The 23,958-nt window shown below is 44.7% G+C and overlaps 1 protein-coding gene across 1 annotated transcript in view; it reads right to left on the reverse strand.

Moving 5' to 3' along the window:
- Positions 1 to 23,958, reverse strand: part of NWD1 (NACHT and WD repeat domain containing 1) — a 76,372-nt gene that overhangs the window by 13,001 nt on the left and 39,413 nt on the right. The window contains exons 10-13 of the mRNA XM_052644063.1: positions 22,220 to 22,342; positions 14,892 to 15,100; positions 7,487 to 7,759; positions 701 to 791 (exon numbers count right to left, since the gene is read on the reverse strand). Of these exons, the coding sequence (XP_052500023.1) occupies positions 701 to 791; positions 7,487 to 7,759; positions 14,892 to 15,100; positions 22,220 to 22,342 (696 nt within the window). The remainder of the gene's footprint in view (positions 1 to 700; positions 792 to 7,486; positions 7,760 to 14,891; positions 15,101 to 22,219; positions 22,343 to 23,958) is intronic.

Raw genomic sequence — 23,958 nt, forward strand, 5'->3', positions numbered from 1 at the left:
CACCAACCAGGCTTTCTTGTGGCCACCTCATCACTCATATCTCCTGATAAGAAGGGTTGTGTGGGCTGAGTGTACTTTATCCTCTCACCCCTGGCCTCTCTATCCCTGTAACTGTCAGGCAGGAATAACCCCTCTCATTTCAGAGACAATGGAACAGAAGTCCAGAAAGTTTCAGAGATTTATCCACAACAGAGGTTGACAAACTACAGCCCGTGGGCAAAAATTGGCTGGTCATCTATTTTTATAGGGGAGCTAGTAGTTTTTAAGTTTTTTCCATCCTGGAAAGCACTCAACTAGGATTACTATTACACATGACAGTGGTATAAAATTCAAATTTCAGCATTCATGAAAGGACTTTTTAAACTTTTTGGCCACACTGCATAGCATATGGGATCTTAATTCCCTGACCAGGGATTGAACCCCTGCCCCCTACATCAGAAGCATGGAGTCTTAACCACTGGACCTCCAGGGAAGTCTCTCAGCATCCATGCAAATTTTATTGGCACACAGCCATACTCACTTGAAATATCGTCCATAGTGGCTTTCTCATTACAGGGATAGGTTGGATCGTTATGACAGAGACCATGAGGCCCTGTGCAGAAAGAGTTTGCCAACCCACTTCCCCGTTTCCCCAAGCCCCTCTCCACTTCCAGCCAAATCCAGAGTTGCCTTATGACTCCAACTGAGAGCTAAAGGCTACCTGCAGCGAGAAGAGACTCATCTTCAGATACCACCAGGAGCCCCACAGCTTCCGGAAGCTTTTCCAGCAGGCTGTCTCCTTCGGAGGAAACCTGTGCAGAATCAAGTATGCCCATCAAGCATTTCCACCAGGTTAAGGGTTTAAGGTCAAGGGCTTGCCTGTGATGCAAGCAAGGCTCTGCCACTCACCAGCTCTGTGATCCTAAGTACATTCCTTCAGGCCCTGGCTGCCTCAGTTTCCTCATCTGTTAAGTGGGCGATGATCCCAGGACTGCCTCATGGGGCTATCATGGGGTTAGAAGTGTATGGGATGGAGCCTTCTGTCTCATAATCAACCCTTCCAAAGTGGTAGCTATTATTACTGTTGATGTTATTGTTGTAACCAACTCAGGGACCTGGTGACTATCATAGCACTCTAGTTTTCTGCCCCAAGAAGAGCTCAGAGCTCATCAATAAGATCGAAAGATAGATTGCAGCTGGAAGAGGGCAGTACCGTTCTCCCCATTCCCGAGTTGCAGAGATGAACTGATTTTGTTCAGCTCATAGAGGAAGGTTTGGGTTTATTTTTGGTTGTTTTTGCTTTTGTTTTTGTCTGAAGCAGGGGCAGGAGGAAGTTAATTTCTGCAATGGCTGTCGATGAAATACAATTTTTATTTTAAGGCAGGACAAGAAAAAACTAAACATAAAATTCTCTCTGTGTGTTAGTTTGGGCCTTCTCCCTCCCTAAGGGGCAGTGTGCATCTGCCTGACACAGTAGCCAGCTCTCCTCAAAGATGGGAGTGCCTGTGCAACCATAAAGATCAAGTTTTCTTTCTTCTTCTTTCCCTTTTTACAATTTATGCTTTAATTTTGAGGGAAATGGAGATAGTAGGACGAGTAATTCTTTTCTATAGATATTTCACTGTGAAAGAGAGTCTTTTTAAGGTTCTCATTGGTTATCTATCTTACATATAATTGGAGAAGGCAATGGCACCCCACTCCAGTACTCTTGTCTGGAAAATCCCATGGACGGAGGAGCCTGGTAGGCTGCAGTCCATGGGGTCGCTAAGAGTCGGACACGACTGAGCGACTTCACTTTCAGGCATTGGAGAAGGAAATGGCAACCCACTCCAGTGTTCTTGCCTGGAGAATCCCAGGGACGGTGGAGCCTGATCGGCTGCCGTCTGTGGGGTCGCACAGAGTCGGACACGACTAAAGCGACTTAGTCCCAGAAGCAGCAACACGAAGTGCAACAAAGTGAATCAGCTATACGTATACATACAGGGCTTCCCTGTGGCTCAGCAGTAAAGAATCTGCGTACAATGAAGGAGCCGCAGGAGACACAGTTTCGATCCCTGGGCTGGGAAGGTCCCCTGGAGGAGGGCATGGCAACCCACTCCAGTACTCTTCAAAGGAGAATCCCATGGACAGAGGAACCTGGAGGGCTACCGTCCAAAGAGTCGCACAGAGTTGGACACAACTAAAGCGACTTAACACACACGCACACCTATATCCCCTCCTTTTCAGATGTCCTTCCCCTCTCGGTCACCACGGAACACGGAGCAGAGTTCCCTGCGTGATACAGTGGGTTCCTGCCGGTTCTCTATTTCGCACATGTGAGTGTGCTCGGTCATGTCCAACTCTGTAACCCTATGGGCTGTGGCCCGCCAGGCTCCTCTGTCCCTGGGATTTCCCAGGCAAGAGTACTGGAGTGGGGTGCCATTGCCTTCCCTAGGGGATCTTCCCAACCCAGGGATCAAACCCACATCTCCTGCGTCTCCTACATTGGCAGATGGGTTCTTTCCTGCTAGCATCACCTGCGAAGCCCCTCTAAAAGGAGAGTGGAACCTAAATAACATTTAACCTTAGAAAGAAGAGGCTTCCTTCGAGCCTCTAGTGGAGGGCTCTGAATCAATTTAAGCTGTACTTCGAGGGGGCCTGGACTTGACTGCATCTTTAGTTTAAGTTGATTTTCCCACTGTCTTCAAATGTGCTAAAAAAAAAAGAATCAAGACTTTCTCCGTAGCGGGGCTAGGATCTGAACACTAGTGAGATTCTAGAGACCCCTAGTTCTTACAGCCCAGTCACCATCCTCCTAAATAGCAGAACTGATCTTTCTTCAGCCTGACCACCAGCTTTTTTGGGGTGCTGGGGATTGTCGTCCAGTCACGCCAACAGTGTTCTGCCCCGATATGCATGTTTCTAGGAATCTAGTTTGAGTTCTGCCAGAAAAAGACACTGAGAATAGTATTTGAGTGCAACTAGTTTATCTGGGGGTCGATCCTGGGAAACACTGGTAGAGAGTGGAGAACTGAGACAAGGAAGGAAAGGCAGCCAGTCAGTGTGGCTCAACAGGCAGTTACCAATGCAGGGAAATGTACGTGAGTCCTGCTGGGGATGCCCTGAGAGGAGAGCAGGCATCAGAGTTGCCCCCACTGAGGGGTCAAGAGCTGGGTGGGGTTCTACCCACCACCTCTATTTCAGATTGGGTAGAGGCTGCTCCCAGGAGCATCAGTGCAGAGACCAAGTGTGCGGGAGTCGGGAGAGAAGGGCAGGAAAAAAAAAAAAGACTGAACTAGGTGCAGGGTCACAGATGTGCAACTGTAAAATACGTGCCTAACATCAAGCTTTTTGACTGCTGAGGCATCCATTTCCAAAGACATCCATCTTGAATAAACAAGTTGGCAGCTGCTAGCAAAACCACCAGATAAGGAACCAAGCTGCCCACCCATGAAGGTTCCTCTTTCAGAAAACTCTGGTAACCTAGATAGCTGACCACTTGGGGGACCCTGCCTTCCCCTTCCTACATCCTAGCTTCTCCCCGTATGTTTTAAATTTTCCAGTGAAGATTGGGTCCACAAAAGGCTTGGCACCTCACCCTCAAATCTGTGTGGCCCTCAGGCATGCTATCTACCTTCTTCAAAGTTCTCTGATGGTTTTTAGCTGAAGTGCATCCCAGGATCATTAGAAGAAAAAAAAAGAGCCACAAGAGCTGACCCAGTCATAAGTAGGGGCTCCATGGGAGAAATGTGTTAGAGCCCTCTATGAGTGATATGTGCCCAGGCAAGCACCATAGGCATTCCTAACTGAGGGCATTATCATCAGCAGCCTGGGGACCTGGAATGGGGCATCAAAGATGAGTTCAGTTCAGTTCAGTTCAGTTGCTCAGTCGTGTCCGACTCTTTGGGACCCCATGAATCGCAGCACGCCAGGCCTCCCTGTCCATCACCATCTCCCGGAGTTCACTCAGACTCACGTCCATCGAGTTCGTGATGCCATCCAGCCATCTCATCCTCGGTCGTCCCCTTCTGCTCCTGCCCCTAATCCCTCCCAGCATCAGAGTCTTTTCCAACGAGTCAACTCTTCGCATGAGGTGGCCAGAGTACTGGAGTTTCAGCTTTAGCATCATTCCTTCCAAAGAAATCCCAGGGCTGATCTCCTTCATTATGGACTGGTTGGATCTCCTTGCAGTCCAAGGGACTCTCAAGAGTCACAGGGAGAAATCTGAACTCAACTAGCATTATTTTCAGTTTACCCACTGTTACCCTAGTGCTCCCACCCTGCCCCGGCCGACTGGAAGCCTGAGGAGGTGCCCATCTGTTCATCCCTTTTAGTGCCCTGGATGTAGTTTCCCTGTTTGCCCCCATTTTACAGATGAGGAGACTGAGGCTCAGCAAAGGGCTGAGTAGCCCAAGAATGCAACTAGGTAAAGGTAGAACTGGGGTCTTCTTTTCTGTTTTTGTTTTTTGGTTTGTCTTTGTTTGTTTGCTTATTGAAGTATAGTTGATTCTCAACATTGTGTTAGCTTCTGGTGTATGACAAAGTGACTCAGTATATATATTCTTTTCCATTATGGTTTATTGCAGGTTATTGAATATAGTTCCCTATGCTATACATCAGGACCTTGTTGTTTATCTATTTTGTACATAGCAGCTTGTATCTGTTAATTTCAAACTCTTAATTTATCCCTACCCGCCATCCTCTTTCCCCTTTGCTGACCAAAAGTTTGTTATCTGTCTGTGAGTTTGTTTCTGTTTTTTAAATAAGTGTATTTGTATCCTATTTTAGATTCCACACATCAGTTCAGTTCAGTTCAGTTCAGTCACTCAGCCGTGTCCGACTCTTTGCGACCTCATGAATCGCAGCACGCCAGGCCTCCCTGTGCATCACCAACTCCCGGAGTTCACTCAGACTCGCATCCATAAGTGATATCATATGGTATTTGTCTTTCTCTGTCTGGCTCACTTCACTCAGTGAGATACTCTCTGGGTCCAGCCATGTTGCTGCAAATGGTATTATTCCGTTCTTTTTTTTTTTGGCTGAATAATGTTTCCTTATGTATATGTACCATCTTGTTTACCCATCCATCTGTCTGAAGGATACTTAAGTTGCTTTCATGTCTTGACTCTTGTAAATAGTGCTACAACGAATATTGGGGTTCATGTATCTTTTTGAATTGGAGTTTTCTCTGGATTTATGCCCAGGAATGGGATTGCTAGATCATATGGCAACTCTAATTTTAGCTTTTTAAGGAACCTCCGTACTGTTTTCCGTAGTGGCTGCACCGATTTACATTCAGGACTGGGATTTTCAAACTCAGTGCGTCTGACACTAGAGTTCATGTTCCTTGCTCGGCTGGAGGATATTAATGAAAACAATCAGTGATTGAAGGAGTAATGGGAAGCAACCAAGAGACCTGATGAAAGGACTGGGATTATCTTCCATGATCATGTTTGGTGCCTTGATTGCTCAAGGAGGCTATGAGGCATGAGGTCCAGAAATCTGGAGTTTGGGGGTGATTCTTTTTTAAACCTTTTATTTTGCATTGGAGTATAGCCAATATTGGAGAAGGCAATGGCACCCCACTCCAGTACTCTTGCCTGGAAAATCCCACGGATGGAGGAGCCTGGTAGGCTGCAGTCCATGAGGTCACTAAGAGTCGGACACGACTGAGCAACTTCATTTTGACGTTTCACTTTCATGCATTGGAGAAGAAAATGATGCTGAAGTTGAAGCTTCAGTATTTTGGTCACCTGATACAAACAGCTGACCCTTTGGAAAAGTCCCTGATGCTGGCTTCAGGCTTCAGTATTTTGGTCACCTGATACAAACAGCTGACCCTTTGGAAAAGTCCCTGATGCTGGGAAAGACTGAGGGCAGAAGGAGAAGGCACCAGAGGCTGAGATGGCTGTACGGCATCACCAGCACAATGGACATGAACTTGTGCAAACTTCGGGAGATGGTAAGGGACAGGGAGGCTGGGTCTGGTGCAGTCAGTACGGTAGCAAAGTCAGATACAACTGGCTGACTGAACAACAACAACAATGTAGCCAATTAACAATGTTGTGATAGTTTCAGGCGGACAGCAAAGGGACTCAGCCATACGTATGCATGTATCCATTCTCCCCCAACTCCCTGCCCATCCAGGCTGCTGTACAACATTGAGCAGAATTCCCTGCGCTATAAAGTAGGTCCTTGCTGGTTATGGGATGATTCTTTAGTGGCCATATTTCTCCCTGAAACTCTCACCTCCTCAGTAGGACACGCAAAACCCTCTGTGATCTATTTCCACTCCACTTCTCTTTTCTCCATAACACCCAGCATGTTGCTACTGCCTCACCATGCAACCCCCTATTCACTCCATCTTTGCTTATTCATCTTACTAATCCTTTCTCCTTCTGAGGCTGTCTCCCTGGAGAGGAACCTTCCAAGACTGCCTCTATCAGAAGCATTTGTTCCTTCACCCAAGCAAGAACATGCTATTTCTGCCTCTACTGAAAACAGACTCTGCTCCTCTTAGTATGACTATGAGTCATTGGAGAGCCTGGCTCCCTCCCTAGACTGAATTCTTCCCTAGACTGACGATGTGGTTAGACGCTAATGCACGGCCTGGTGCCCTTGTTCCTCCACCTGCAGCTCCGATATAACGCAACCCTGGTGCCCCATCCACGTCCCCTCAATGTACCCCTCTATTCCTGAAGGGTGCGCACTGCACACCTGCAACTCGGCACTGGGAGGTTGTTTTTTCTGACCTCACTCCTTCAAACACTTGGCCCCTGTGCTAATGCTCCGGGGAGCAGCCCTCACCTAACCATTGATGGAGCTGGTAGATAGAAACCCAAGTCCTATCCCCTCATCAGGGACAGTTCTGATACGCGTTCTATACTTTCTCCCAGAGCATCCGCAGAAAGACGGGGCATCATCAGTCGCACAGTGGCCAGCCCCCAGGAGACACCAAGAGATGTTTCCTGGACTGTGCTGAATTGCAGCCCCCTGGAATGAAGAAGCCAAGTGTCATTCATTAAAAGGTCAAAGGTGATGAAATGATGCCATCCGCAGCACATGGATGGACCTGCGTGACATTCTTTCTCTGTGGAATCTAAAAAGAAGTGATACAAATGAACTTATTTACAAAACAGAAACAGAATCAGATTTGGAAAAGGAATTTATGATTGGCGGGAGGATATAAGGACGTGATAGTTAGGGAATTGGGGACTGACGTGTACATACTGCTATATTTAAATGGATAACCAACAGGGACCTACTGTATAGCCCAGGGAACTCTGCTCAATGTTATGTGGCAGCCTGGATGGAAGGGGATTTGGAGGAGAATGGACACACATATATGTATGACAGAGTCCCTTTGCTGTCCACCTGAAACTTTCACAACATTGTTAATCAGGTGTACCCTTAATATGAAATAAAAGGTTAAAGAAAAACAAAGGTGAGATGGTTTCTCCCAACTTCTAGGACATCTAAGCACTTCGTAGCTGAATTACTGTTGACTCAGTCAACAATAGTTGCTTACCAAAGAGACGGAGCCTGTGCTGGACCCAGTAAGCATCATTCCTTGCTTCTGGACTGAGACCCCGCAGGCAAGTGTATCTCCTTTGATGCTGGACAAACGTTGCCGCCTGTGCAGTGTTCCCGTGGCTGAGCTCCACAGACTGATCACGCCGCCCCGGGACACAGTCAGCAGGGTGACCTGGGAAGCCAGCACTGCCGTGCATACCCAGGGGTCAGAGGCATCCCCCAGGATATGGAAAATCAGCTCTGCAGTTTCCAGATTCCAAGCACTGACCTAACAGAATGATGAAAAGACAGACCCATGTCAGAGGGAGACCTAGGCTGCAAGTTTGCCAGAGTCAAATGCAAGACCTGTTTTTTTTTTTTCTTTTTGGTCATTGCAATTAATTTTAATGGTTCCTTTCCATTTATTTGTTTTTGTTCAGTTGCTCAGACATGTCCGACTCTTTGCAACCCCATGGACTGCAGCACGCCAGGCTTCCCTGTCCTTCACAATCTCCCGGAGTTTGCTCAAACTCATGTCCATTGAATTGGTGATGCCATCCATTTATAGTTACTACAAAGTATTGACTATATTAAAACCTGCTCTTTTTTAGAGTTTATACATTTAATTGTCAACACTCCATCAGTTTAAAGAAAAAGGAGGGAAGGACTTCCCTGGCGGTTCAGTGGATAAGAACCCACCTGCCAATGCAGGGCACATGGGTTCTCTCCCACTAAGCCCATGAGCCACAACTTCTGAGCCCATATGTTGAAATAACTAAAGCCGGTGCGCCTAGACACCGTGCTCTGCAACAAGAGCAGCCGCTGCAACGAGAAGCCCGGGCGCCGCAACAGAGCAGCCCCTGCTCATCACAGCTAGAGGAAGCAGCCCAGCGAGGAAGAGCCAGTGTAACCGAAAGAGGTAAATCCATGTAAACAGAAGTAACTGGCGAATTTTTTAAAAATTTAATTAAGAAGAAAAAAGGAGTGGGGAAATGGAAGGGATCCTGGAATGGATTCTGGAACGGCAAAAGAACGTTTGTGGAAAAACTGATAGAAGCCAAATGAAGTACGGAGTTGAATTGATGGTAATTGTCCATATTAATGTTTAGTTTTGATAAATGTACACTTGTTATGTGAGATGTGGGCACTGGAGAAAGCTGGAACAAGGCCATACAGGAACCGTCTCTACTATCTCTGGAGTTTTTCCACAAATCTAAAACTGCTGGGAGTTCCCTGGTGGCCCAGCAGTTAAGAATCCACCTTTCAATGCAGAGGATGCAGGTTTGATCCCTGGTCAGGGAACCAAGATCCCACAGGGCATGGGGCAACAAAGCCCATGTGTCTCAACTAGAGAGCCCGCACACTCTGGAACCCGGGCACCACAGCTAAAGAGAAGCCTGCAAGCCACAGCAAAAGATCCTGCAAGCTGCAAACAAGACCCGACACAACCAAAAATAAACGAATATATAAATTTTAGGGAAAAAAGGGTATTACTTCTCAAATACATGTTTTTAAAAACAAATAAAATTGCTCTAAAATGCAGCTTTAAAAAAATAGAAAAACAGCCATGCCATATGCATATATGTTCATTCCAAGTAATTACTGATGAATAATTAGAGAAGTTTCATCCTTAACCTTACCCCCAAAAGTATCGTTTCATCAAAAGTAATCATTTAAATAATTCTATTAATTCTACTTGTGGGATTTATACTAAAGGACTAGGAAAAGATACACAGAAAGACATACACATATGTATATATGTATAAGGAAAGTTACCTCAGCTATTTGAACATGCAAAGAACTGGAAGCAACCTGTATGTCCAGTATTAAGGGATTAGTTCAATAAACTGCAGCAGAGCCACGCAGTGGAATCTTATAAAATCACTAAACATGCTGATTTTGAAGAATTTTTAAGGTTGTGGGCAAAGATCATTTTAGAAAACTGTACATATGGTTTTATCCCCCTTTTGTTTCATACACACATATATACACACATGCGCACCACAAAAAGCAAAATTATGATAATTTTATGATATTTTTGATAATTTTTATGATAAGGTTTGCAGTTATTTATTATCTATTATTTCTTTACTGTATTTTCCCAACTTTTGCTGATAACATAGCTGATTTCTATAATCAGTTTTGAAAACAACCCACACCTCTGTAATAGTTAAGGCTACACTGTCCAATAAAAATACAATGTAAGCCACACATGAAGTTACATTTTTTATAAGCCACATTTAAAAAGGTAAAAAGAAACAAGAGATATAAATTTTAATGATATACTTCCAGTATATTCAAATGTTGTCTTTTCAACATATAATCAATACAAAGTTATTATTGAAATATTTTACATTATATTTTATGATACTGAGTCTTTGAAATCCAATGTGTGTTTTATGCTTACTGTGCCTATAGGCTCAGACGCTCAGTCACATCTGACTCTGCAACCCCACGGACTGTAGCCCACCAGGCTTCTCTGTCCATGGGATTCTCTCAGCAAGAACACTGGAATGGGGTGTCATTTCCTCCTCCAGGGTATCTTTCTGACATAGGGATTAAACCTCCATCTCCTACCCTTCTCGTGTTGGCAGGGGGATTCTTTACCCCTAACGCCACCTGGGGAGCCCTTTGTATACAGTTCAGTTCAGTCGCTCAGTCGTATCCGACTCTTTGTGACCCCATAGACTGCAGCATTCCAGGCTTCCCTGTCCATCGCCAACTCCCAGAGTTTACTCAAACTCATGTCCATTGAGTCGGTGATGCCGTCCAGCCATCTCGTCTCTGTTGTCCCCTTCTCCTGCCTTCAATCTTTCCCAGCATCAGGTTCTTTTCCAAGGAGTCAGTTCTTCGCATCAGGTGGCCAAAGTATTGGAGTTTCAGCTTCAGCATCAGTCCTTCCAATAAATATTCAGGACTGATTTCCTTGAGGATGGACTGGTTGGATCTCCTTGCCATCCAAGACTCTCAAGAGTCTTCTCCAACACCACAGTTCAAAAGCATCAATTCTTCGGTGCTCAGCTTTCTTTATAGTCCAACTATCACATCCATACATGACTATTGGAAAAACCATAGCCTTGACTAGACGGACTTTTGTTGGCAAAGTAATGTCTCTGCTTTTTAATATGCTATCTAGGTTGGTCATAACATTTTTTCCAAGGAGCAAGCATCTCATGGCTGCAATCACTATCTGCAGTGATTTTGGAGCCCCCCAAAATAAAGTCTGACACTGTTTCCACTGTTTCCCCATCTATTTGCCATAAAGTGATCGGACCAGATGCCATGATCTTAGTTTTCTGAAAGTTGAGTTTTAAGCCAACATTTTCACTCTCCTCTTTCACTTTCATCAAGAGGCTTTTTAGTTTTTCTTCACTTTCTGCCATAAGGATAGTGTCATCTGCATATCTGAGGTTATTGGTATTTCTCCTGGCAATCTTCATTCCAGCTTGTGCTTCATCCAGCCCAGAGTTTCTCATGATGTACTCTGCATAGAAGTTAAAGAAACAGGGTGACAATATACAGCCTTGACATACTCCTTTCCTAGTTTGGAACCAGTCTGTTGTTCCATGTCCAGTTCTAACTGTTGCTTCCTGACCTGCATACAGATTTCTCAGGAGGCAGGCGGGGCGGTCTGGTATTCCCATCTCTTCAAGAATTTTCCACAGTTTGTTGTGATCCACATAGTCAAAGGCTTTGGTGTAGTCAATAAAGCAGAAATTGACGTTTTCCTGGAATTGTCTTGCTTTTTTGATGATCCAATGGATGTTGGCAATTTGATCTCTGGGTCCTCTGCCTTTTCTAAAACCAGCTTGAACATCTGGAAGTTCATGGTTCATGTCCTGTTGAAGCCTGGCTTGCAGAATTGAGCATTATTTTACTAGCCTGTGAGATGAGTGCAATTGTGCAATAGTTTGAGCATTCTTTGGCATTTCCTTTCTTTGGGATTGGAATGAAAACTGACCTTTTCCAGTCCTGTGGCCACTGCTGAGTTTTCCAAATTTGTGGCATATTGAGTGCAGCACTATCACAGCATAATCTTTCAGGATTTGAAATAGCTCAACTAGAATTCCATCACCTCCACTAGCTTTGTTCATAGTGATGCTTCCTAAGGCCCACTTGACTTCGCACTCTAGGATGTCTGGCTCAAGGTTGGTGATTACACCACCGTGATTATCTGGGTCGTGAAGATGTTTTTTGTATAGTTCTTCTGTGAATTCTTGCCACCTCTTCTTAATATCTTCTGCTTCTGTTAGGTCCATACCATTTCTGTCCTTTATTGTGTCCATCTTTGCATGAAATGTTCCCTTGGTATCTCTAATCTAGACTCTAATGTTCCCTTGATATCTCTAATTTGGACTCTAAGTGGACTGCCGCAGGGGCAGAGGCTTTGGGGCAGCAGACCTGGGTATGGCATAAACCCTCCTGGAGGAGGTCCCATTAACCCCACCACAGAGCCACCAGAGCTCACACAGGACTGGGAAACGAACGCTTGGAGGGCACAAACAGAACCTTGTGCACCAGGATGGAGGAGAAAGGAGCAATGACCCCACAAGAGACTGACCCAGATTTGCCTGTGAGTGTCCAGGAGTCTCTGGCAGAGACGTGGGTCATCAGTGCCCTGCTGCAGGGCTGGGGGCACTGAGTGTAGCGTGCAGGCATGGGACCTTTTGAAGGAGGTCACCATTATCTTCGTTATCTCCACCATAGTTTGGCCCCAGGTAAATAACAGGGAGGGAACACAGCTCCCCATCAACATAAAATTGGATTAAAGACTTACTGAGCATGGCCCTGCCCATCAGAACAAGACCCAGTTTCCCCCTCTATCAGTCTCTCCCATCAGGAAGCTTCCAAAGGCTCTTACCCTTCTCCATCAGAGGGCAGACAGAATGAAAACCACAATCACAGGAAACTAACCAATCTGATCACACGGACCACAGCCTTATCTAACTCAATGAAACTATGAGCCATGCCGTGTAGGACCACCCAAGACAGGCGGGTCATGGTGGAGAGTTCTGACAAAATGTGGTCCACTGGAGAAGGGAATGGCAAACCACTTCAGTATTCTTGCCTTGAGAACCCCATGAATAGTATGAAAAGGCAAAAAGATAGGACACTGAAAAATGAACTCCCCAGGTCTGGAGGTAGGTACCCAGTACGCTACTGGAGAAAAGTGGAGAAATAGCTCCAGAAAGAATGAAGAGACAGAGTCAAAGCAAAAACAACACACTGTCACTGGATGTGACTGGTGATGGAAGTAAAGTCCGATGCTGTAAACAGCAATATTGCATAGGAACCTGGAATGTTAGGTCCATGAATCAAGGCAAATTGGAAGTGGTCAAACAGGAGATGGCAAGAGTGAACATCAACATTTTAGGAATCAGTGAACTAAAATGGACTAGAATGGGTGAATTTAACTCAGATGACCACTACATCTATTACTGCGGGCAAGAATCCCTTAGAAGAAATGGAGTAGCCATCATAGTCAACAGAAGAGTCTGAAATGCAGTTCTTGGATGCAGTCTCAAAACTGACAGAATGATCCCTGTTCGTTTCCAAGGCAAGCCATTCGGTATCACAGTAATCCAAGTCTATGCCCCAACCAGTAACGATGAAGAAGCTGAAGTTGAACGGTTCTTTGAAGACCTCCAAGACCTTCTAGAACTAACACCCAAGAAAGATGTCCTTTTCACTATAGGGGACTGGAATGCAAAAGTAGGAAGTCAAGAGATACCTGGAGTAGCAGGCATATTTGGCCTTGGAGTACAGAATGAAGCAGGGCAAAGGCTAACAGAGTTTTGCCAAGAGAATGTACTGGTTACAGCAAACACCCTCTTCCAACAACACAAGAGAAGACTCTACACATGGACATGACCAGATGGTCAATACTGAAATCAGACTGATTATATTCTTTGCAGCCAAAGATGGAGAAGCTCTATACAGTCAGCAAAAACAAGACCAGGAGCTGACTGTGGCACAGACCACAAACTCCGTATTGCCAAATTCAGACTTAAATTGAAGAAAGTAGGGAAAACCACTAGACCATTCAGGTATGACCTAAATCAAATCCCTTATGATTATACAGTGGAAGTGAGAAATAGGTTCAAGGGATTAGATCTGATAGACAGAGTGCCTGAAGAGCAGGATGGAGGTTCATGACATTTTACAAGAGGCAGGGATCAAGACCATCCCCAGGGAAAAGAAATGCAAAAAGGCAAAATGGTTGTCTGAGGAGGCCTTTGTGTACGGCACATCTCAATTTGGAATAGCCACGTTTCAAGTGCTTGATAGCAACATATAGCTGGTGGTCACCATATTGGACAGCAGGGCTTATAAGCTACCAATATTACTTACATGTTAACAAGGACCAATTACTTTTATTACTTCATTGTAGAACGATCAATAGCTATTAATTATTTAGTGCTTACGATGTATCAGATTTTATTTGGGGGGGCTCCAAAATCACTGCAGATGGTGATTGCAACCATGAAATTAAAAGACACTTACTCCTTGGAAGGAAAGTTATGACCAACCTAGACAGCATATTAAAAAGCAGAGACATCACTTTGCCAACAAAGGTCCATCTATCAAGGCTATAGTTTTTCCAGTGGTCATGTATGGATGTGAGAGTTGGACTGTGAAGAAAGCTGATTGCCAAAGAATTGATGCTTTTGAACTGTGGTGTTGGAGAAGACTCTTGAGAGTCCCTTGGACTGCAAGGAGATCCAACCAGTCCATCCTAAAGGAGACCAGTCCTGGGTGTTCACTGGAAGGACTGATGCTGAGGCTGAAACTCCAATACTTTGGCTATCTGATGGGAAGAGTTGACTCATTTGAAAATACCCTGATGCTGGGAGGGATTGGGGGCAGGAGGAGAAGGGGATGACCGAGGATGAGATGGCTGGATGGCATCACCGACTTGATGCACATGAGTTTGGGTGAACTCCGGGAGCTGGTGATAGACAGGGAGGCCTGGCGTGCTGCAATTCATGGGGTCATGAAGAGTCAGACATGACTGAGCAACTGAACTGAACTGAACTGATGTACCAACAAACTGTGGGAAATTCTTAAAGAAATGGGAATACCAGACCACCTGACCTGCCTCCTGAGAAATCTGTATGCAGGTCAAGAAGCAATAGTTAGAACTGAACATAAATAACATAACATATCAAAGTTTGCAGGATGTAAGTAAAGCAGTACTCAGAGGGAAATTTATAGCACTAAAAATGACTGTATTAAATACTATGAAAGGTCTCAAATCTTAAGGTCAGAAAGAACTATCAAGGTTATCTAATCTCGGCACCCCCTCAAGTGGTTGTGTACTTTTGTCTCATTTCAGGGAACACCTCCTTATAAACACAATATGCTATCTTTGAATGCTCTGATCTCAGCCTTCCTTTGCAAACAGGGCAGGTATTTGTTACCTTTGAGCCTGAAGCTGAATACACAACTTTCTTTGCTTCATCCACATGAAGGCTCCAGGTCTGAGATTCAGTGGGATCTTTTGAACCTCCATCACAAATGGTGAATTTCTCCTGGCCAGAGAGTAAGTCCCACAAGCGCAAGGTGTGGTCTTTCGAGGCAGAGACGGCAAGTGTCCCTTGGGCAAACACTTCCACACACCTCACCTCTCCTGCAATAGACCAGGGTGGAGGAGAGTACATTAGCTGGGAACATTTCGCCCTTCCAACTACCAAAACATCTATGGGCTTGGAAATCCCTGGTTTACCAAAGAAGAGATGTATAGATTAGAACATGTCTGAATTACAAATAGTGGAATGTGGGGGCTTCTCTGGTGGTCCAGAGGTTACGGGTCTGCCTGCTAATGCAGGGGACACAGGTTCGATCCCTGGTCCAGGAGGATTCCACATGTCGTGGAGCAACTAAGCCTGTGAGTCGCAACTACTGAGGCCTCACTCTAGAGCCCGTGAGCTGCAACTACCGAGTCCTGGCACCGCAAGTACTGAAGCCTGCGTGCCTTCAGGCCCGTGCTCTGCCCTGAGTAGCCCCCGCTCACCACAACAGGAGGAAAAGCCCGCACAGCGATGAAGACCCAGCATAGCCAAAAATAAACACATACATAAACGAACACATCAAAAACCATAATGGAATGTGGCAAAGCTAAACTGAATGAAACAACTGGTTGGGATTAAATCATTTGCCCAAATGTTGAATCTCTAATAAATAGATCACTGAAATGTATAAAAGTTCATCATCTAGGGGGTATTTAAAGTTAATAAACTAACCAAAAAACTGAAGTGAGATTATAGAAAATTTCATACTTGTGGAGAGATATTTGTCTAAGGAAAACATGAAATCTGGAAGACATAAAGGGGAAAAATTGACCGATTGGATTGCATAAAAGTGTAAAATTTCAGAAGGATAAACTTGAAAGATATCACATACTGGGAGAAAATATTTGCAGTCTATAACAGATAAGTGAAGACCCTCCCTAATAAACAAATAGTTCTTGCAAATAAGCAAGAAAAATGCAAACAATCTACTCACAAACTGGACAAAGAATATAAACAAGAAATTTACAGAAACAGTACAAGTGGACAATAAGCATGTGAAAGTGATACTCAACCTTACTAGTAAATCACAAAAATCCATCATGAAATACCAATACTATTATTATTCATTGTATTGGTAAAAATGTGATGGATTGCTTGCTGGAGTGCTGGCAGAGATACAAGAAATCAGTTATTCTTATATCCCACTAATGAGAGTATAAGTTGATAAAAACTTGCAAAGATGTAACTTGGTGACATTTTTTTAAAGTTAAAATGCGCAACTTCTTGGTTTTGATAATATACTATAGTTGTATAAGGCATTGCTAGTCTGGGAAGGTGTATAAAAGTACATGGGAACTCTTTGTACTATTTCAAAAAATTTTCTGAGTCTATAGATTTTTTTTTAGTATAAGAAGCTAAGAAAAAGATAGAAAACAGGAAAAATGTGCATACGATTTGACTAAGAAATCCCACTTCTAGAAACGGTGTCTTACAGAAGTAATAGCATAAGTGTGTGAAGATGGATAAGGACTTTAATTGCAATATTGTCTAAGTAAAACAAACAAACAAACAAACAAAAAACTGGGGACTTTCCTGGTGGCCCAGTGGCTAAGACTCCGATCTCCCAAAACCAGGGGCTCGGGTTCAATCAATCCCTGGTCAGAGAATTAGACTCCACATGCTAAAAACCCCACCCAGTGCAGTCAAATAAATAAATGTATATTTTTAATGTTCAAAATGGATGGAGGGGGTACCCTGAGGGCACAGAAGCCATTCTGATCTTTATTAAAGAAAACACCCAAAGGGAAACACATGTGCAGTCACACACACTGAAGTCGATCGGGTTCTGGGGTCTCTCAGGTGTGGGGGGATTTAAAGGGCTGACCCAGCCCCAAAACTTCAGTGCCCTGGTTAAACTGTGTCCAAAAGAGAACCTCGTTGTCAAGGTTTTTTCCTTGTTTAATCTTTCCTGTTTAACAGCAGCCTGAAAGAAGACAATTCTCTTTTTCCACTGGAAATATAAAACTGAAAAGCCCATCCTGGAACTTCCCTGGTGGTGCGTCGCTAAGACTCCACGCTCCCAGTGCAGGGAGGCAGGATTCCATCCTTTGTCCAGGAACCAGACCCCACATGCTGCAATGAAGATCGAAGATCTTGTGTGCCTCAACTGAGGCCCGACACAACAAAATAAATAAATTAAAAAATAAATATTTAAAAAACTAAAAACAACCTAAGAAAAGGGAGCTGGTTAAATAAGACGGTGTGTGTCAATTGCTCAGTCACGTCCGACTTTTTGGGACCTCATGGACTGTAGCCCACCAAGCTCCTCAGTCCATAGAATCCTCCAGGCAAGAGTACTGGGGTGGAGAGTCATTCCTTCCTTCAGGAGATTTTCCCCACCCAGGGGTCAAAGCCAAGTCTCCTGCACTGCAGGCAGATTCTTTACCATCTGAGCCACCAGGGAGGCCCAAATAATACGGTACATCCATGTAAAGAATATTATGCAGGAATTAAAAATAATAAGAAGGAAGGAGGTGTATATATATATTCCCCTGGAGAAGAAAATGGCAACCCACAACAGTATTCTTGCTGGGAAAAATCCCATGGGCAGAGGAGCCTGGCGGCCTATAGTCTATGGGGTTGTAAAGAGTTGGACATGACTGAAGCGACTGAGCGCGTGTGCGCACGCACACACACACACACACACACACACACACACACACACACACACACATGCACTGACCTGACCATAATAGTCATTATTACTACAATAGCCAATATTTACTGAGTGCTTTCTGTGTGCCAAGCATAGCTGTTAACACGCACTAAACTCCTTTAATCTCATAACAACTTTCTGAGATATTATTATTATCCCATTGGGCTTCCTTGTGACTCAGGTGGTAAAGAATCCACCTGCAATGCGAGAGACCCTGGTTCGATTCCTAGGTCAGGAAGATCCACTGAAGAAGGGAATGGCTACCCACTCCAGTATTCTGGCCTGGAGAATTCCATGGACTGTATAGTCCATGGGGTCAAAAAGAGTTGGGCACGACCGAGTGACTTTCACTTCACATTGTATAGATGAGGAAACTGGGTCATAGCCCGGGATGGTAACTTATGCAAAGTCACATGGCTACTAAGTAACTGAGCCAGGATCTCAGCCAGGAGCCCAGACTCTCAATCTCTACAAAACATTGATACAATCTATTGGGCTTCCTTGGTGGCTCAGATGGTAAAGAATCTGCCTGCAATGCAGGAGACCTGGGTTCGATCCTTGGGCCAGGAAGATTCCCCTGGAGAAACCCACTCCAATATTCTTGCCTGGAAAATTCCATCAACAGAGAAGCCTGGTGGGCTACAGTCCATGGGGTTGCAAAGAGTCAGACATGACTGAGCAACTAACACACATACATTGTGACAGAAGCAGGCTGCAGCCCAGTGTGTAAAACAGCATGATGTGGTTTTTCACAAGAGCTCAAGAGACAGATCTATACCTGCATAGTGAAGAGAAGTCGCTCAGTTGTGTCCGACTCTTTGCAACCACAGACCGTAGCTTACCAGGCTCCTCCATCCATGGGATTTTCCAGGCAAGCGGACTGGAGTGGGTTGCCATTTCCTCCTCAAGGGGATCTTCCTGACCCAGGGATCACCCAGATCTCCCACACTGTAGGCAGACGCTTTACCCTCTGAGCCACCAGGGAGGTCCTTATGTCTGCATAAGCCTAGAGAAAAAATTGCTAATGGCGTATAACAGAGTGTGTGTACTGATCACTTCCGGGGGAGCATTAAAGGATCGAAGGAGAGTAAAGGAAGGGAATTTTGTTTTAGAATTCACATGTCCCCAGTATTTGGAGTGATTTTTATTTCTTGAGATTGGGATATTTTTCAACCAGAATTTTTATAAATAATAACACTTTATAATACTTCCCATACATAGGCCATTATATCGCTGTTAAAATGAATTAGTGGACCTCCTTTGTTGTCTGGTGGTTAAGAATCCACCTGCCAATGCAGAAAACATGAGTTCAGTCCCTGGTCGAGGAAGATTCCACGTGTCTCAGAGCAACTGAGTCCACACGCCACAGCTACTGAAGCCCTCGCCTCCTAGAACTTGCGCCCTGCAGCAGGAGACGCCGCCGCAGTGAAGGGCCTGCATATCACAGTGTAGATTAGCCCTGCTCGCTACAGCTAGAGAAAGCCGATGAGCAGCAACAAAGACCCAGCACAGCCAGAACTAAAAGTAATAAAAACGAACTAGAGATATATACATGATATGGAAAGAGGCAAAAAAATAAAAATAAAAAACCAGGTTGCACAAGTTTATATGTCTATATATAATCATATATATCACACAGATATAATAACCAAGAAGGGAGATAAGAGTAGAGTGTTGTGAAATATTTAGAAAATGATGAGTTTTGAGTATTTATTACCTTGTTTCAGTAGAATTGATTACTGGTGTGTTTCTATGATGTCATGTTTAAGAATGGCTGTTTGAACATAGGGAACAGACTAGTGACCGTCAAAGAAGAGAAGGAGTAGGGAAGGGATGGACTTGGAGCTCGGGATTAGCGGATGCAAACTATTTACAAACAGAATGGACAAACGACAAGGTCCTACTGTAGAGCACAGGAAACGATTCTCAGTTTCCTGGGATAAACCACAATGGAAAAGAATATAAAAAAGAACACATACCTGTGCATAACTGAGTCACTCAGCTGGACAGCAGAAATGAACACAACTTTGTAAATCAACTAAATTTTCAATGAAAAAAATTATTTTTAAGAAAAAGAATGACCACCTCACCAAATTCTTGAAAATTTCAAAGTTGACTCTCAGAGCCAGTGCAAAAGACCTCTAGCACCCTACCATGTGATGGGAAATTTTTGCTTTTCTTATTACGTGCTTGCCTGGTGGCTCAGACGGTAAAGCATCTGCTTGCAATGCGGGAGACCCGGGTTCGATCCCTGGGTCAGGAAGATCCTCTGGAGAAGGAAGTGGCCACCTACTCCAGTACTCTTGCCTGGAAAATCCCATGGATGGAGGAGCCTGGTAGGCTACAGTCTATGGGGTCGCTAAGAGTCGGACATGACTGAGCGACTTCACTTTCACTTTCACAGTGGGTTCAGGGCTTTCCTGGTGGCTGAGACGGGAAAGAATCTGCCTGCAATGCGGGAGACCCAGGTTCGATCCCTGGGTTGGGAAGATACCCTGGAGAAGAGAATGGCAACCCACTCCAGTTTTCTTGCCTGGAGAATTCCATGGACAGAAGAGCCTTGTGGAGCTACCGTCCAGGGGTCGCAAAAAGCTGGACATGACTGAACAACTAACACACACACACAGTGTTTTCGGTTTTTTCAGTAAATTGATTACTGAGTTTTTCTGATTACAGATAATAAGAGTTTGAAGACTTTAAAAAATGAATCAAGGTCGCCGTGAGTCAGATACTGTACAGAGATTGAATCATCCTCTGGGAAAATAGCCATCCTGATGAAAATAATAAAATAGACTCATCTGTCAATACTCTATCAGTGCCTACTCCACTGCAACCCCTTAGACAAAAAGAATAAAATTAAAGTATCCAATGCTGGGAACTTTGGGGTTAGGGAGTGTTTTAATCTGTTGCAGCCTGTTTGGAAAGCAATATGATGCCACTTCTCAAAACCTATAGGAATGGTCATACCTTCCAAGTCAAGAGTGCCACTCTCTCGAAATATTCAACAGAATGAAAAAAAATACTGACCAAGAGTTAAAACAGATTCATCCCAGTATTATCCAAATAGCAGATAACTAGAAATAGCCTAAATAGCCACAAAGTGCTTAAATCATTTTAAAAATTTAATGAATTCTGAAACATGGATGATCTATTAAGATAAATGAAAATTTTTAGTGCATTTAAACATTATAAAGATGAAGATATAATGAATCAGAGTAACATTATTCACAACAGCCCCAAATTGGGAACAGTGTAAATGTCCTTCAAGTGATGGATGGTTGAAAACCCGTTGCTTGCATACAAGGGAATACGATTCAGCAATGGAAATGAACAAACTATCTATACTTGTAATACAAATGAACTGCAAACTTATTATGTGGACTGAAAGAAAACTGATGCAAAAGATCGCATAGTATACAATTTCATTTATAAGAAATGTCCAGAAAGCACAAATCTATAGCCTCAGAAAGCACTTCAGTGTTTGCCACGGGGCTGGAGTGCCCACTCACGCTGTGTGTGTCAGTTGCTCAGTCGTGCCTGACTCTTTGCGACCCCATGGACTGTAGCCCCATCAGGCCTCTCTGTCCATGGGACTCTACTGGAGTGGGGTGCCATTCCCTTTTCCAGGGAATCTTCCTGACCCGGGGATCAAACCCAGGTCTCCTGCACTGCAGGCAGATTTTTTTACCGTTTGAGCCACCGGGGAAGTGCCCACTCATAGAGGTGAGCTAAATAAGCAGCTATTGTTTGAAGCTACTGTGTTTGGGGTGATTTTGATTTTGCATTTTCCTTTTTTGTATTCTTTTCCATTATGGTTTATCACAGGACATTGGATATAGTTCCTATGCTATAGAATAGAATCTTGCTGTTTATCCCTTCTATACACACACGTTTGGATCTCCTCACCCCAAATTCCCATCCATCCCTTCCCAATCCCCCACCCTTGGCAACCACAGTCTGTTCTTTTTGCTGTGAGTCTGTTTCTGTTTCGTAGATAAGTTCATTTGCATCATATTTTAGATTCTGCATATGAGTGATACAATATGGAATTTGTCTTTTTCTGACTAACTTTGTGTGATCATCTCTAGGTCCATCTGTGTAGCTGAAAATGGCATTATTTCATTCTTTTTGTGGCTAATATTCATATATATTATATATCTTACATCTTTATCTATCAATCCATTGATGGTTGCTTCCAAGTCTTGGTTATTTTAAATACTGTTGCTATGGACATAGGGAGGCAGGTATCTTTTCAAATTATAGTACAAATATATGCCCAGGTATAGGATTGCTGGGTCATACGGCAACAATCTTTAGTCTTTTGAGGAACCTCCTTACTGTTCTCCATAGTAGCTGTTCTGATTTGCATTCTTGTTTGGGGTGTTTTGTTACACGGCTGTAGCTAGCTGATGCAGGAACAAAGACCACAGTTTTGATACAGAGAAGTGAGTTGGTGGTAAATGGACCCTGGCAACTGACTCTAGGAGGAGCCTGATCATCAGCCCCATTTTCCAAGCCTCACCTGTGTGTCCAGGTAGGATGTGGATCACCTGCTGCTCCTCCATGTCCCACACAGCCACCATGCCCTCCTGTGTGCCAACCAGCAGCAGCTTCTCTTCCAGGCTCCATGCCATGGCAGTGATGCCTGCAGCCACACAGAAATGAGAGCTCATGGGTCTGAGTTCTCAGCCATGAAACACTCCCCCCACTTCGCAGATAAGGAAGTTGAGGCCCAGAGTCAGTTCCTGGTCCAAGGTCACACATCTGGAGGTGGCAGAGCTGGGATTTCAAAGCCAGCCCTGTCAAGAGGCCAGATGCAGACTCTGAGCTGCTCTGAGGCGGAAGGACGGCCCAAACCACTGTTCCGTCATAAGTGTCTCTAGTTCAGCGCCTCCTGCCCAGGGATGATTCTGCCCCACACGCCCAGGGCACACTGGGCGATGTCTGGAGAAATTTCTGGTCGTTACAACTGGGCTGTCCATGTGCTCAGACACTCAGTTGTGTCCGACTCTGTCCCCATGGACTGTGGCCCACCAGGCTCCTCTGTCCATGGGATTCTCCAGGCAAGAATACTGGAGTGGGTTGCCATGCCCTTTCCCAGGGGAATCTTCCCCATCCAGGGGTCAAACCCGCGTCTCTCGTATCTCCTGTATGGGCAGGCGGGTTCTTTACTGCTGAGCTACCAGGAAAGCCAAGGTGGTGGGGGAGGTGTTAAAGTCAGTCCAGGTCTGAGAATCCAGGATCGTGTCTCCACCTCACTGGGACAGGATATGAGGCGGTGGGATTTTCCTTTTCTTTCCTTCCTTTTTTTTTTTAATTTGTGATCACTCACGAACTGTGTCACCTTGGAAATGTGAACTCAAACTTTTCATCTTAAAAACGAAGAAACTGGGAATTCCTTGGGGGCCCAGTGGTTAGGACTCCACACTTTCATTGCCAAGGATGCGGGTTCAATCCCTGGTTAGGAAACGAAGATCCTCCAAGCCACATGGTACGTCCATAGATAAAAAAAAGCGAAGAAACTGAAGCCCGGAGTGGGTAGGAAGTTTCTCAACCTCAACGTGTCGTGTGTGTGTGTGTGTGTGTGTGTGTGTGTATGTGTTAAATTGCTTCCGTTGTGTCCGACTCTTTGCGACCCTGTGGACTATAGCCCGCCAGGCTTCTCTGTCCGTGGGATTCTCCAGGCAAGAATACTGGAGTGGATTGCCATGCCCTCCTCCAGGGGATCTTCCCGGCCCAGGGATGGAACCCACGTTTCTTATGTCCCTGCGCTGGCAGGCAGAGTCTTTACCACTAGCGCCACCTGGCAACAGGACCAGAGCGCACGCAACTGGCACAGTGGGTCTGAGACACAAAACATTTTCCTACTGAAAGGAGAAAAACCAAAAACACTTCTGAGTTGTGACTGCCTTTCCCTATGCTTTGACAGACCTCACCAATCAATCCCCACACTCTGTGATCTGCCCCACCTCCTACAGGAGCCATTCTATTGATATCATGCTTCTTTTAGTAATAAAATCCACAGCCCGCAGGTTTCGTTGAGTATTTAGTTACCCAGACTAAGACCTTATTTCCCAGGCTCCCTTATAGTCAAAGATGGCCATGTTCTCACCAGTGAAACAGGAGCAAAAGTGGCAAGTTCTGCTTCAGGCTGTGTCCTTGAAGGGAAGGGGACTGCCATCTACTTCTTCCCTCTTGCCCCTGGCTGGAATGCCACTGTGATGGCAGGGGCTGGAGCAGTCATTTTGGGCCATTAAATGG

The sequence above is a fragment of the Budorcas taxicolor genome, chromosome 7 (assembly GCF_023091745.1).
Source record: "Budorcas taxicolor isolate Tak-1 chromosome 7, Takin1.1, whole genome shotgun sequence".
Taxonomy (NCBI): domain Eukaryota; kingdom Metazoa; phylum Chordata; class Mammalia; order Artiodactyla; family Bovidae; genus Budorcas; species Budorcas taxicolor.